At 27.0% G+C, this 15,310-nt stretch overlaps 1 protein-coding gene across 1 annotated transcript in view; it reads right to left on the bottom strand.

Annotated features, from left to right (window-relative positions):
* Nucleotides 1-15,310, bottom strand: part of LOC129975631 (uncharacterized) — a 78,105-nt gene that overhangs the window by 12,891 nt on the left and 49,904 nt on the right. The window contains exons 9-19 of the mRNA XM_056088715.1: nt 15,179-15,251; nt 14,952-15,081; nt 13,849-14,034; nt 12,968-13,064; nt 10,330-10,427; nt 10,054-10,185; nt 9,751-9,924; nt 7,959-8,021; nt 7,799-7,865; nt 6,181-6,752; nt 3,111-4,119 (exon numbers count right to left, since the gene is read on the bottom strand). Of these exons, the coding sequence (XP_055944690.1) occupies nt 3,111-4,119; nt 6,181-6,752; nt 7,799-7,865; nt 7,959-8,021; nt 9,751-9,924; nt 10,054-10,185; nt 10,330-10,427; nt 12,968-13,064; nt 13,849-14,034; nt 14,952-15,081; nt 15,179-15,251 (2,601 nt within the window). The remainder of the gene's footprint in view (nt 1-3,110; nt 4,120-6,180; nt 6,753-7,798; nt 7,866-7,958; nt 8,022-9,750; nt 9,925-10,053; nt 10,186-10,329; nt 10,428-12,967; nt 13,065-13,848; nt 14,035-14,951; nt 15,082-15,178; nt 15,252-15,310) is intronic.

The following is a 15,310-nucleotide window of genomic DNA, read 5'->3' as shown; positions in this document are numbered from 1 at the left end:
AGATAAACAGCCAAACACATGTATATTTTTCCTATAACACATTGACCATAAGTTACAAGAATTTAAAAAAAAAAGGTCTCAAACATCTAATTAATAAAAAAAGTTATATATTTGTAATTAAACTTTAATCAAACTAAATGTTAGCAACAAATATGCCTATTTCCTTTTTAATGATGTAAAGTGTTAAATAGCAAGAAAATGTAATTATTAATAAAATCCAGTCTCATAATCATGCAATATCAAAGTAAGTATTATATATGCATAAAATAAATTTTACAATAGTTAAGCCCATATATAACACATTCCTAAGAATTTTGGAATGCATTTATATCAATATCTTTCAAGAATGTGTTTTAATATTTTTGCAACTGTAATAAAGCATATCATCATAGTAAAAAAATTTGACAAATCAAACATTTCGGTGTCTTCATTCAATCAGTTGAAAAAATTTGATTTAAAGTTCGTTTTTTATTCCCATGTCAATATGAAGTAGATATATAAAATAACAGAGTCAAGAAGGCAAAATTCACAATTATATCAGTGAAGCTCTTCCATTAAGCATTTTAAGTATTAGAGCATGCTCTTTCCAAAGGAAAGAAGAGAGCAAAAGAAAGTTTGCAAATTAGTTTACAATTTATTGAGAGAGCAAGTAACATTTCATGACTTTCCAGAACAAAATATTTACATTACTGATTTTGAAAATAAGACGAATTTTTAAAGTACACAAATTTGCCTATTATATTAGCTTGATAAATAATTTAATACATACTTTATGTATCAGACAAAATATATTTATACAACTGAAGGTACATGTTCATGTTTTATACACTCATTTTCAATCTTTTCAGTTAAATTTTGTATATTAAGAAATAAAAATAAATATTTAAAATAATCTCTTGTAATATTATATTTTCCAATTAAAATTAGCATTTAAAACATCTTGATGCAAATACATAAACTATTTTAAAAGAAATATAACTGTTTAAAAATAATAATCTGTATTTACAATCATTAATGAATTGATATATTAGTTTTATAAATGAAAAAAATTTTCTAATGTATTGCTGAATGTTAATGAATAATACTTACAACCAATTTCATTAAAACATTTTTAAAATTTAGCAATCAACAACAGCAGAAGAAAAAGGTTTTACCCAAATCTATATATTTTCATAAAAAAAGGTTAGATAAAATATTAATCAAAATTTTTTAACAAAATAAAATTTGAATAAAAAAAATAATATGCATTTCTTTACATTTACTACTTTAATAATAGGAAATTAAGATTTATTAGAACACACAATATGTTTTATAAACACAATTAAATTAGATTAAAAACATTAATTATGATTTTTCTGAGAACAAAATTCAGTTTACACTGAAAGAAAAAACTGAATCACTGTAGAGAAGAAAAAAATAACACAAGGAATGATTTTTAGAAATGTTACAATTTTTTTTAAAAAATATTTAAAAATTTTACTGAAAGAAGAGCAACAAACAACAAAAAATTATCTTTCCATTTCTAAAATTCTGAGTTAATTTTTGAAAAACAAATTTCAATTTTAATATATAATTATACTAATGAAATGATAAAAATATAATAAATACTGAAATTTGTATTAAAAAAATGCATCTCCTTGTCATATCCATTATAATCTTATGAATAAGTATTAAAAGTTTTCATTATTGAACAAAGGAAGAAAATATTAATTCTGAATTAATGATTAAATGCAGATAAAATTTTAAATTATAACACAATAAATAATGAATAATAATCACATCTAAAAAGACAATTTTGAAACAAAAGGCAACAAGAAATGCTTCTATGGTGTGACATAATAATTGATGAAAATTTATTCTAAATATATTTAGATTTCATATAAAGTAATTTCCTTCAACTCCTCAATAATTAGCTATAATAAGTTTCTAAAATGAAATTTAAAGTATGAAATTTTAGTTAAATCTTCTATCAAATACTGTAATATTTACTTTACTGCAGAATATTAAAAGCCACAAATTTACTGTGCACCACTGTAATATATCAAAACGTAAGTCTGATAACAATTTGAATACTACCATTAGAAAAGAATCTACTAGATATATTATAAGCTAAAACAAAGTTTTTCCAAAATATATTAGAAATTCATTTTTAAAAAAATTGTAAGTAGGCTTGATTTGCCCGGTGTTTATTATCAAAATTCTTTTTTTTTTTTAAATAGTTTTTCATGTAAGCTAAATAAACTCACGTAAGAATAAAACATTTAAAAACTAAACAAGCATCAAGTTCTTATAAATACATTTTACATAATTCCACAAGGATCTAAAATATATTGAATAAGATTAAGTTAGCTGTTAATTTGCAGAGCATTGCTTATCTATCAGCATTAATTTACATCATTTATAAAACATAATTCATTACCAGAATTTTAAAAATCATACTGTCATTATAAAGATGTTAGAAAAATTTTCAAATTAAAAAAAGACAAATTTATTACTTTCAAAAGAGCCAATTATATAAAATGTAGCATAAAATGGTGCTTTTGTGTAAAAAATTATTGCAAGATTCTATTTCTTTGTCGTAGAAACTGAAACAAATCTAGAAGAAAGCACAAAATAGTCTTAATGAAAGAAAATCACAATGGCATATGTAATACCTATCTACAACATGAAATATACGATTTATCACAAGTAAATTAATCGCTTTAGCTATAAATTAGCATCTAAAAATAATGCTGACAAAAAAGATGTCATACTTCTTCTACTTTGGTTTCAATTTTTTTTATTTTTTTTTATTTGATTTACATTAAAAATTTATTCTGCAAAAAAAAAAAATCCTGTGAAAAAATTTTGAGTTTAATAGCCAGAAAACATCTGGATTGGGAGCAAAAAAGAAAAAAAAAAAAAAAAAAAAAAAAAGAAGAAGAAGAAGAGGGTAAAATGAATCAATAAGGGAAAAACTTTAAATGGTGATGTTCTTTTCCAATTCCTTTCACTGATAAGAGATAACATTTTACCTAGAGTATTTATTAAAAGTCATATATTCATCTCTCACTTTTTTTTTTCTTTTTTTTTAATGAATGAAAAAAATTAAAAGTTGATACTAATCTTACCTCTCCAGCTTTCGGTATCAGCCAAATAAGATGTTTGAGGTGGAGATGTACTAGGAATGATATTAATGCTTGGCACTGAGCGATTAAGATGCTGTACATCAGCTACACCACATGACTCAATATTTTGTATCTGAGCAGGAATGGATCCACTGCGATAATGTAAAGAGCCAGATGGTGCAACTCCATATTCGGCATCTTGCACTTTTTCAAAATCTTCAGGATTAACAGATGATTGAAGTCTATGATGATAAATTGGATCAAGATTGTCACCTTGAGCATTTGGGGGATAATAAGCAGATTTATGAACATTGGCTGTAGGTACCATAGGATATGGTCTCGAAACCAATGCTGAATCATCTACAGCAGATGCTCCGTAAGGATGTCCTGTATGTTTCATTCGAGGAGATGGTGGTAGAGTAGGATATACAGGTACTGGAGTTTGATAATTACTGTGATAGTGAGAATGGACACCAGGGGGAAACTGTGATGTATTTACAGGTTGAGTTGTGATGGGATATCCTTGAACAGGATAAGGTGGCTGGAAGTGAGGGGGATATTTTTGATATGTCTGGGAGGAATATTGCACAGGAATTCGATTCTCGATTCCAGGTGAAGGTGAGCGTCCTGGTCGAGGTGAGCTATTTGGAACAGTTGGTCTTAAGTTCCCAGGCTGGTGTGGTACTAGATGATACTCTTGAGGTGTACCATGTAAAGGAGCCTGGACACTTAAACACTGTGATCGTTTTAAACGTGGTGAAGCAGTACCTAATCTTCTGGGTATAGTTCCTGGATTATTACAAATTACTGGGGCAGGATTTGGAGGATGTTGCAACCAAAACTGAGGTGCAATGTGCTTATATCCATCACAATCCTCGTAATATGGTTGTGGTGGCAAAGGCGGAGGTTCTGATGGTGGATTTCGATTATATACATAAGAAGTATTTTCTGCACCAGGAGGATATGAATGACTCATATCATAACCTGAATAAAATTGGCCTGAAGCTGGATCCTAAAAAGAAGAGAAGTAAATTATTTTATAAAGGATATAAATTTATATTAGAAATTATTGGATTAAAACAATAAGGTCAGCGTGATTTTTGTTATTAAACAAGAAATTACTGTTTATGCATAAATATATTCACATAAAAATTTTGAAAAGATAAGAATAGTTTTACAATGTGTAAAAATTAAATGCAAATAAAAAAAATTTACTAAAAAAAAATAACAACAATTAGAAAGTCATAAAATTACTATATATTTAGTTATATGGATAGATATAATGTGCCGATATATATGTGGCACTGAAATTGCTTTTATTATTCATAGCCAAATAGCAAAAGTTGTGAACCAGTGAAATTAGTTACTTTTTAAACCTAAATAAAATTTCGTTGTAACAATAACAATGATGTATCTTTTTTTCAGTAGAATCTCCAGTTTCTAGATCTGATAATAGAATTTTCCAATAGTGACTGATTTGAATTTTGTTTTAGAAAGAATATATGCATACATTTGTGTAATTTAAAGCATGTTTTTTTGTTTAGCTCACAACTTATTTTTAATAAAATTATTTTCATTTGTCCTGTTTGATGAATGCATTTACTTGAAGCTTGAACTGCTGGTCAAGGTGACAACTTCTGAATATCTTAAGAGGCAATTATACTTTTATCACCACATTTTTATTCAATTGTTCTTTGTTACGTTAGTCTCAAATTGCTTAATTTTCTCTCTTAAATTAAAGACAATATACCTCGAATTTTTGTTCGTAAATTTTCTTAACTTGTAAGCTAATTTATATGAATTATTTAAAATTATTAATGCAGTTCTATGTATTAATGGTTAAGAGGCTGTCACTAACATAAATGATCAAATGTGACTAATGTAAAAATCTTATTGTTACTATCATTATATCAAATAACAAGATAAAAAATTTTTAAATGCATTCCATATTAATTGTTTAAAATTCAATAACCTGAGCAAAGAAGCTGTGTCACCAAACATGGCTAGTTGAATATAATAACGATTTTGCAGTTAATAATGTCATTGTTTGTATTAAGCAATATTTAAAAAAATATAATAATAAAATATTGAGAAATGTTCTTAATAAAAAGTTTTTAACTAATTAAAGGAAAGCTAGTACATTCATAATTTTGCATATTTAGATACGAAACTAATACAAATACAAATTTGTAATGATTTATATACAAGTTTTTTTAATTGCTTAACAAGGATATCAATAAAAAGCTTAAAAAAAAGAAAAGGGGCATTAACAAATTAATTCATAAGAAATTACTTTGAAACATTAAACTTTAAGAGAAAGTTTCTGAGAAATAAAAAGTTAATAGTACAAATAGTTAATAGCACAAATAGCTAGTAATTTTACAAGCTTAAAAAAATGTAAATACATATATTTTAAGAAAAACACGACTAATAATTAAATAAGTAACAATAGCATTATACAAATATTCAGAAGTTGCAATTTTATTGATATATTGCTTAATATTTTAGTTTTAGAAAAGAATATTTTATAATTACATTAGTAATGTTATCATATTTCAATCAGTTCATTCAATATTTTTTTTAAATTATGATAAAATTCTTTCTTTAGAAAGAAAGAGGAAGAGAATTACATAAGCCTATTGAAAGAATATTGCATGAATTGACTAACAGTAGGGTATGTTTTACATAACTAGCTATTTTTAATTTTTAATTTAAACTTAGATATCATGCAGGAGTTCTTACTAAATGGACAATTATTATAATCATAGGACAGGATGATGCCCTCACATTCCACCTCTTGAGTGATGAAAAATATTCAACATTGTTTCTAGCAATTAAATGGTTACTTGTCTTTATTTAATAATATTATTTACAGACAGGCTGAATCTTCCCAAAACCATTCACACAAAGGGGGGAGGGGGCAAAATTGGAATGATTTTATGGCACTGCTATCTATCTAAATATTAAAAGAGTGGGGTTTTTTTATTGCAGTAACTACCTCAGTTTTATATTTTCGAAAGGCAATTCAAAATTTCTATTGTATCAATCATTTCACAAATCTTCAATTACTTACCATCTGCCAATAATTATTATATGGAGGAGTCATTCGAGCTTGGTATTCATCTTCAACTAAAACAGCACCACCTTCATTAGAATAGTGATAACGGCCATCCCAGGGAAGAACATAACCATCTCTTTCCCCTTCCCCCTTGATTTCTTGACCTTCAGCATGCCCACGATAGTCTAAACTTCCTTGAGGATGCATAGTTCTTGGATAATGTTGAGCACCAGGAACAGATTCTGGATTGACAGGGCCATTATAATTTTGTTTAGCAAGGAAGGCTTCCCAATCACTTGCATATCCATCATGATAACCCTGGCCATATTGGTCCTTTTCAGATATATAAACTTCATGATCACTTCTATAACCTCTGTCACTGTCACCACTTCCTTGTTTCAAAAGGCGTTGCCTCATCCAAGTATCCCTTTTACCAGGAACTGGAACATTTTTTTTGAAAAGTCCATCTTTATCCATTTTAAGAGGATGATTACAACTATCCATTAGAATGCCATCTGGTGTTAGTTTAGGAGATCCAGTTGCTGATGTTGATGTATTCTCACTAGATGATCCATCTCCTCGAGAATCTAGATAAAAATATTAAAGAATTAAAATGAGGTAAAAACATGAAAATAAGGTTAAATTCAGTCTGCTTTAGTTATAGACTAAATAGGATTTAGACTTTTCAGCAAATTTTAACATAAAACAAACGGGATAAATGAAGATTGAAATTAATTTTGAGACAAGGGCTGTTCTTTCAGATATCACACAAATTTTTTATCTGCATTGCTTTCTAATATTCTAAGCTCAAAAGTGTATTTAATATTATACAATATTGTATAATAATAACTATATATCCTAGAATCATTATTTATTTTATGCGATGATATGGAATAATGTTCTCATCTAAATTTACAAAGCAATAAAGGTGAGATAGGAAACTGGATAAAACAATAAATTTGTATAGTAATGATTTCATTCTTCTAGAGTTTTTAATAAAAAATCATACAAAATAATACAAAATACAATAAAATATGTAACTACTAGCAAATCTGTTGGGTTTACACAATCTAAGTTTCAAAGTGAATAAGATGATGGAGATATTTTATAATGAATTATTGGAAATACAGATAAAAAAGACATCTGAATATGAAAAAAGCATGAATATAGTCTTTCAGATACTAATTAGCTGTTCTAAATAAAACTGCACTTTTTATAAAAAACTGAAAGAAATGTTTATAGACAGTCTCACCCATTAACAATTTTAACTAAATAATCTATGAAACAATTTTTGAATAAATATGTTTCAGTCAAAATCAACGACAATTATTATTATTAACACAATCAGGATTATGTGAATGGAATATGATTCTTAATTGTGTTTAATCATATATTTACATTCAATAAGATATAATTCACTGACTTATCCATTTTTTATCATTATAATTAATTATAATAAATTGTTATAAAAATGAAAATAAAATATTTTTAATAAGAAATCTTTTGTAATAGGTTTAAATGATTCATTTGAGACAAAATTATTTCTTTGTGAAGAAATATTACAAAAAATACTATAAACAAAGTAATTAAAATTCCATGACAGAAATAAAAACAACAGGGAAGAAGAACTAACCTCGCCTGCCAAGCATTTTTTCAGTAATTTCAGCCCCAATGATATCAGAACTTGTTTGATGACCAAGCTGAAAAGAAGAATGAAAATCTTCCATAATTGATTTCTTATAAAAAATTTTCTCCCAATGGCAATTGTTTAAGTAACAAATAAGAATAATTACCTGTAGAGGATTTTGCTCCAAAAATGTAATCTGTTTGATTTCACCCTCTTGAGAAGATGGATCCTGTTGGGGAAAAAAAAATAATAATAATCATGCCAACACATTTAAAAGGTTTTAGTTTCTACATCTATGAACAGCATATGAACATCTATTTATGGTGACCAGAACATCTATTTATAGCGTATGAAAAGTAAAAGGAAAATGTTAAATTTGAAAACTTCCCTATATTTTAAATCTAAAAACTAAAAATAGCATCAAAATTTTAGTTAATAATTTCAATTCCTCTTTGTTGTACATTTTTTTACAGCTGTAAAATTTACCTTTTCAAATATTTTACCATTTCTAAGAGATGCAGTTCTATAAACCTACTTTTAGATAAGTTTCAATAAGTAAAGAAATATAATAATTGTTTTGAGATGGGATAAACCAAGCATCCAGGAAGTAAGAGCTTCTTTAATTATCCAATAAAAATACTATAATCTAATAAAAATGCAATAAATCAAAATCAATTCAAAGAAAAGGTGGAGAGAAAATCGTAAAAAATGTTGGAAAAGAATAAGAAAATGAGGGAAATGATAATATTTGTTAATACTATTATATAGAATATTAACAATAAACATATACTTTAAGGACATGATAGCCATATCAAAGCAAATCAGTTTTACACAGGAATACAATGAAACTTGTGATGTGAAAACCTGGTGCCATGAGAATATCAATGACATTGTAAACATAGAGATGTTATTATAAAAATCAAGAAGCCTTTTTGCACCTACTCATTTGTTTTATTTGGAAGTATTTAATATAATATTAATTAGCATTTGTTGCTTAGAATATGTTTTAATTTTAATTTTTATAATATGGTTTCTATTTTTGCATTCTGTTGTTTGTTTGTTTTTAATAAATATGTAATTCAATGGTGTTAGCTTGAAGACGAGAATATAAATATTTTGTGAATCACATTTTTATATTTTATTAAAGTTTTTATTTACAACAAAGCATTTTTATTGCAACATATTAATCAATTTATAGTTTGATTAAGCCCAAAAAGAGTTTTGTAGATACTGACATGAATCAACAAGACTAATTTTACTAATTCATTATAGTCTATTATGCTGAAAAGGATAACAAAGAAAGTTTATGTTATTAAACCGAACATGAAAAATGAATTTTTTATCTTAAAGTATTGAGTTACAAAAAATGCCACAAATTACCAAGTAGTTAAGGTTGCTTTATTTCAACCACAACATGTATAGCAACACTGTGTATAACATATATGATATGGGCAGAAAATAATATATACAAGATAATAATACAACAAGAATTAAAAAAAAAAAAAATCTCTCTCATTATATGCATAATGTTACAACAGGTATTCAAAATACACAACATCTGCCATAATGAGAATTAAATCTAAAAGATACAACTTCATATCATTTTTACTCACACAAATAAAGTTGAGAGCAGGTGTTTATTCAAAATCAATCAGAATACAAATACACATCTTCTTCTTTGTTTTTATTAGCTACTCAAAACACAAATGCATGCATATCACCTTAACGTCATTAAACATTCTATCATATTTTGTTACATCTGACTAAACTAGAGATAGCTCATGTAGTTCATTTCATTCTAGGCATGTGTACATGGCATATCTATATATTCCATTGTAAAATTGACTTATTTTGTTATGCTTAGAATTTCTAAAAGTTTTCAGAGTCCTTCGAAGAAAAGTTTAAAATATTTTTTTTAATCTTATGTTTTAAATAAAAGTAGTTAATACAAATCTTGCCTTAATGTTTGGAATATAATGCCTTTCATGCTTTGGAGGAGAGGAAACAGGAGATCTTGGCTTAATAACAGCTGCTTCTTTCACTTTACTAGATTCTTTAGGTGGGAGTGTAGGTAAAATCATGATATCAGGTGTAGCTCCTGTGGGATGCAAACCTTCAACTGCATCTCCCACCTGAGAAACAAATGAAGGAGAAAAAAAATGTTCTAAACAATTAATTTCTGTATAAGAGAAGAAAATTCTGAAAATTAACCAAAAGACAAGGAAAGAAGAAAGAAAATTAAAAAATAATATTAACTGTACCTGTGAATTTTCTATGACTTCATTTCCATCAGAATCTTTAGAACCTTGCTTCTTCAGGGCATAATTTCTAGCATGGCGAGCATGTGCTTTTAACTCTTTGGGATATGGAGTAGGAGCACGAACAAGTTTGCTCTAAAAATTATTAAACATATATTTTAGGAAACAAAGCAATAAAAGAGTTGTATTTAAAAGTCACTGAATAATTTATAACACATAAAAACTTTTTAAGCATATATATATATAAACATTTACAGATGAGCACTGATAATCACTTACTGGTTGGTCTTTTTCAGCATCAAAAGCAAACTTGATGATGTGTCTGCCTTTGCCAGTATCTGGTATATCAGCTTCAGATTTCTCCACTTCATTAACTTCTAGAAATAATACAAAGAAAATTCTTTATATTCCTTAAAATTTCAAGAATCGTAATACTGAAAATGTTTAGGAATAGCTCTTAATATCAGAAACAAAGAAATTTGGCTCCATATGATAGTATTATAAGTCAACTTATCAACTTTTTGAAGACAATTTTGATATATGAGATTACTTAAACAATAATATTCATAAAGTATACAATAAATTGGAATACAGTTCTATTATTGAAAATAATGAATGTAATTAACAATAAATATGCCTTTATAAAATTGTCATTTCAGTAATAATTTTTTTAACAAAATTTTATTAGGCTATCAAAATTTTAAGACAGACATGACAATATAAATTTAGTAGGTTAATGTCTGAAGCTGCATAGACAATTTGCATTGTATTTTCTGACTTTAAGAAACAGATGACAAGACAAAAACCAAAACCTTTCTCTCGCAACTTTCACATCAAACTAGTTCCGAAAATTTGAGCTAATTGATTTAAGATACACACTCACAGAAGATCTTTCATCATATATGATTTCAAATTTATTTCTTTGATTCCAGAGTTAAGAATCTGCCACCAAGCACTGAAGCCCCATAACAAAGAAAGCAATAAATAAATAAAATAGCTCATTAGTTCAAGTACATTTGTAAAACACAAACATGTGAATTGCATCAAATTTGATCAGCAAGAATGCTTTGTTCTACTTATGCTTTGAAGAAAGGAATGGAGAAAATATAGCAAAATGAAACCAATTAAAAAGCTATCATTAACAAATCTGTAGCTAAGATTAATTAAATTTCACTATCTTCATTAATTCAAACAATTTTATAAAACTTATAAATTGCAGGAAGGACACTTTTGAAATGAAAATTTTACAAAAAGAGGAAAATAAATTGTAATAAATTGAATAAGTATAAAATTATAAGTGTTATCAAAATAATAGAAAAATAACAAAATATAGCATTATTAATAAGGCATAAGATCCCATTTAACAAGGAAAAATGACAGAATGCATTTATTTATTGAATGTACAAAATATGTAAGACATTGGAAGGAATCCCAAGATTCCATCATAGCAGTATGTTCTATTTTTCAAAACCGAATAAAATGGCCTAATGATATAGAGGTTTGGGAACTGTCATGGGGACCCTGAACAGAAATGTGATTCCGAATGTAATTCGTCAAGTGGAACTTAAAACAGTTGACAGTATAACTTTGATTTATTCTAGAAAATATCATTATTTGAGGAAAACTAAGTTTATCTCATAAGAGGCAAGTAGTACACCTAAAATATCCACGCATTTACTTCCAATTGTTTGCATTTTTAGGGTGACAACAGATCTTACAGAAAACATGACATGCTTTTCCAAATTTTGACAGAGTTATCCATGGTCCACAATCAGGCATAAGCAATCAGTATGAAATGTTGATAGAATTTTCCAACATCCAACTTTGGAGATTAATATAAATGAATATCACTTTTGAAAATGCTTTTCTTCAACAAATTTACTCTTTATAGAATTTTCTTCTAGTAATAAATATTAATATGGGGCTTCTGCAAAGGCTGATCAAATTCTACAATCACTTACAATAAGGTCACCTTTTTAAATGTCTAAGCCAAAATATTAACAATTAATATTCTTCCCCTCCTTTGCATTTTTTTTTCTGCTGTTCTTCTTGACAAATGTTGTCTTTGATTGTTGGCAACCATTATTTTCAATATCATAGCTAGAGAAAGAATCATTATGCTAACAATAACGTTAATGATACATTAAATAGAGCACAATAAGAATTTACTCACTTAGAAAGTTCAAGATGTCTAACATTCTACATACTATATATATTTCAGCAGTGGTGTGGTTGAAAGGAAGAAACTTTTGAAATGTTTAACTTCGATTTATTCCATCCTAGGTGGCGTAAGTTACACAAGGTGATTAGCAATGCATTAATCAACATCGCAACACAATATCAAAATTTTTCCCTTCACTGGCTTTACTATTAGATTTTGATAGGGATTTCTTTGACACATGTAGTCTTAGGAAAGGAAATTTAAGAATCTTTTAAACAATGTTACAAGCATTAAGGATTTTTATCCCTTCACTTAGAGTGTTGAAAAATGCTGAAGTGAGCACTTTTATATAGAGTGTGTTTAAAATTAATTATATAAAAAGTGGGAACTGGATCATGAAATAAGAGGAAATTTTGGAATGAAGCAAATATGAACTAAATTAAGGTAAAAATTGGGAAATTAAATTAAGATTTAAATTAGATTTTAAAATATCATTACACACACACACACACACACACACATATATATATATATATATAAACCCCAAAGCTTTATAACAGGTATCTGACAACAGAAAAATGTAAAAGCCTTGTAAACAAGCAAAAAGAAAAAAAAAACTAATAAATGTGGTTGTTATAAATTTTTACAAAAATCATGCATATTAATTAATAAATGTTTCTACTATTTTCCCAACCACCCAGATGTTTTCATAAAATCCAATTTATTGAAGCCAAACCATGGAAATACACTACTAACCTTCTTCCAGAGGTACTTGTGGTAACATAAAACAGGTCAGCACCTTAATTCCTGTCACTCTATCTGTATCAGACTGGAGTGGAATCAGTGGTTTGTTCTAAAAGAGCAATTAATAAAATTTACTGATAACTTTTCAAATCAGAAATATATATATTAAAAAGATTCTGGTGAAACCTTTGAAGGCCATTAATTAAATAGAAGGCAATGATGATTATTGAACTTTCACCCAAGGTACAATATCTAATAATGAATATGTGTAATGAAAGCCTCATTTAATAAAATGAATATTGGGTTTTTCACATTTTTATGAAAGAAACAAGCATGTAAAGTAATGCTACGTAGTATTTAATTTTTCTTTTTAGTCTAATCATCTGATATGTCTAAAATGAAAACCATGTGAAAAAAGCTATGGTATTTGCTTTAAAAATAAATGCTGTTGGCTGAACTTGAGATAAAGTTGCATATACAAGAATGACACAGGCATTTTAATAGAAAAAGTGTACATTGATCAGCCACATAATCATTCACTTAAAGAAGAGGTGTGAAGCACTGTACATAGGATAGAAACTGTGTCAAGACTAAAAATCATCCATTCAAAGCTTCATTTGAAACTTTGAATGATATTTAAATTAATTTTGTTACAAAATTTATTTGGCATTATTCTAAAGTCCCCTTCCCAAAAAATCAAATTAATTGAACTGTAAAACTCAATTTGAAAAACAATTAATCAAATATTTTTCATAAATGGTGGTATAATTTTAAAAAATGTAAAGCTAACCTTCAGAAATTTCATGCAACACAAATTTTAATTTAAAATACAGATATGATAAAATTTAAACTAATTTATTATCTAGGAGGAAAAATAAAACATAAATAAACACCTGATTTTCAGACAGCCATAATGCTTGCAGATTAGGGAGTTTTGCAATGCTGAATGGCAGATACTGTAAAAGGTTACCGCTTAAATTGATAACTTTTAATGCAGTGACATGCCCAAGCTCATCAGGTATCTGTACCAATTTATTGTCTCTTAAAGACAAAATAGTTAGTTTCAGGCAGCTTCCAATCTATAAGAAAATTACAACACAAAACTTATTAAAACCAAATAAAACAGAACAGAATACAAGGTTCATAAAATATATAATTGATGGTTTTCATAAACAAAAATAATAAACAATGAATTCATAAACTTTAAAAGTATAGTTGGTTACATACAAAAATTCAAACAATAATAGTGACTTTGTAAGAAATGTTCATTATCAAAAATATTTACATGCTGATTCACTATATACACAAATGTAACAATGAAATCACATAAAAATATATTCTTGTAAATTGCATGCTTTTCACTTTCTTATACACAAAGAGGAAAATATTGTAAATGTTAAAAAAAAATTAACTCTAAGAGATTTTTACAAATATAGCTCCCCCTCCCCGATTTTGCAAAAAGCACATTTTTGAAATTATGTCTATTTGCAAACTTTATAAAAATGCTTTGAACTAGAACAGATGAAATTTTTCTTTGATCTTTAAACTAAATTTGCATATATTTCTATTAAATTCTGAATAAATTGATACACTGGAAACTTATCTGTTTTTCTATATGAGAGCAAGTGAATACAATAACCTCAAAACTTAAAGAATGAGATGGATAAAATTTAATACACCTAAACAGTATTAGCACATAAAAAGTAGATCCATATTAAATTTAATAGAAAATATTAATCAGATAAATCATAATATATTTAATTTTTCTCATTCATTTTGCATGTAGTCTAGTCATAATGAACTTTAGAAAATGTAACTGGAATCTGATAATTTAAACCCTCTCTTTATTAGAACAAATTTTAATTCCCTAAAATATTGTTCTAATTTAGTTTATCAGTTATTTAACCAAGATAAATGTTATGGATGTCAGTACAATATAGAAATGAATTATAAGTATTGCTACAATAGTTTGCCGAAAATTAACAAATTGACTCACCTCAGATGGAAGTTCCTCCAATAAATTATCATCTGCAATCAAAGTTTTTAAGTTTCGTAATAAGCCAACACTAGGAGGTAAACTTTTCAAGTTGTTTGAACTTAGTACTAATTCTTCTAAATTACATAAACTAGAAGAAAAGAAAGACAATGATGTTGAAGTAATCTTTTATTTCATTTAAAGAACAAGTAACCAAATGAATAAATGAATCAGAATAAGATTCTTACTTTCCAATATTTTCAGGCACTGAAACCATTCGATTTTCATCAACTCTCAAAACTGTTAACCTTTTTAGATTAGCTATGAAATGGAAAAAATAATAAAAATCAAAGCATTTCAATACCTATCAATAATTCTTC

The sequence above is a fragment of the Argiope bruennichi genome, chromosome 7 (genome assembly GCF_947563725.1).
Source record: "Argiope bruennichi chromosome 7, qqArgBrue1.1, whole genome shotgun sequence".
Taxonomy (NCBI): domain Eukaryota; kingdom Metazoa; phylum Arthropoda; class Arachnida; order Araneae; family Araneidae; genus Argiope; species Argiope bruennichi.
Note: the sequence above shows the minus strand (reverse complement) of the source record. Positions and strands in the feature narration are given on the sequence as shown.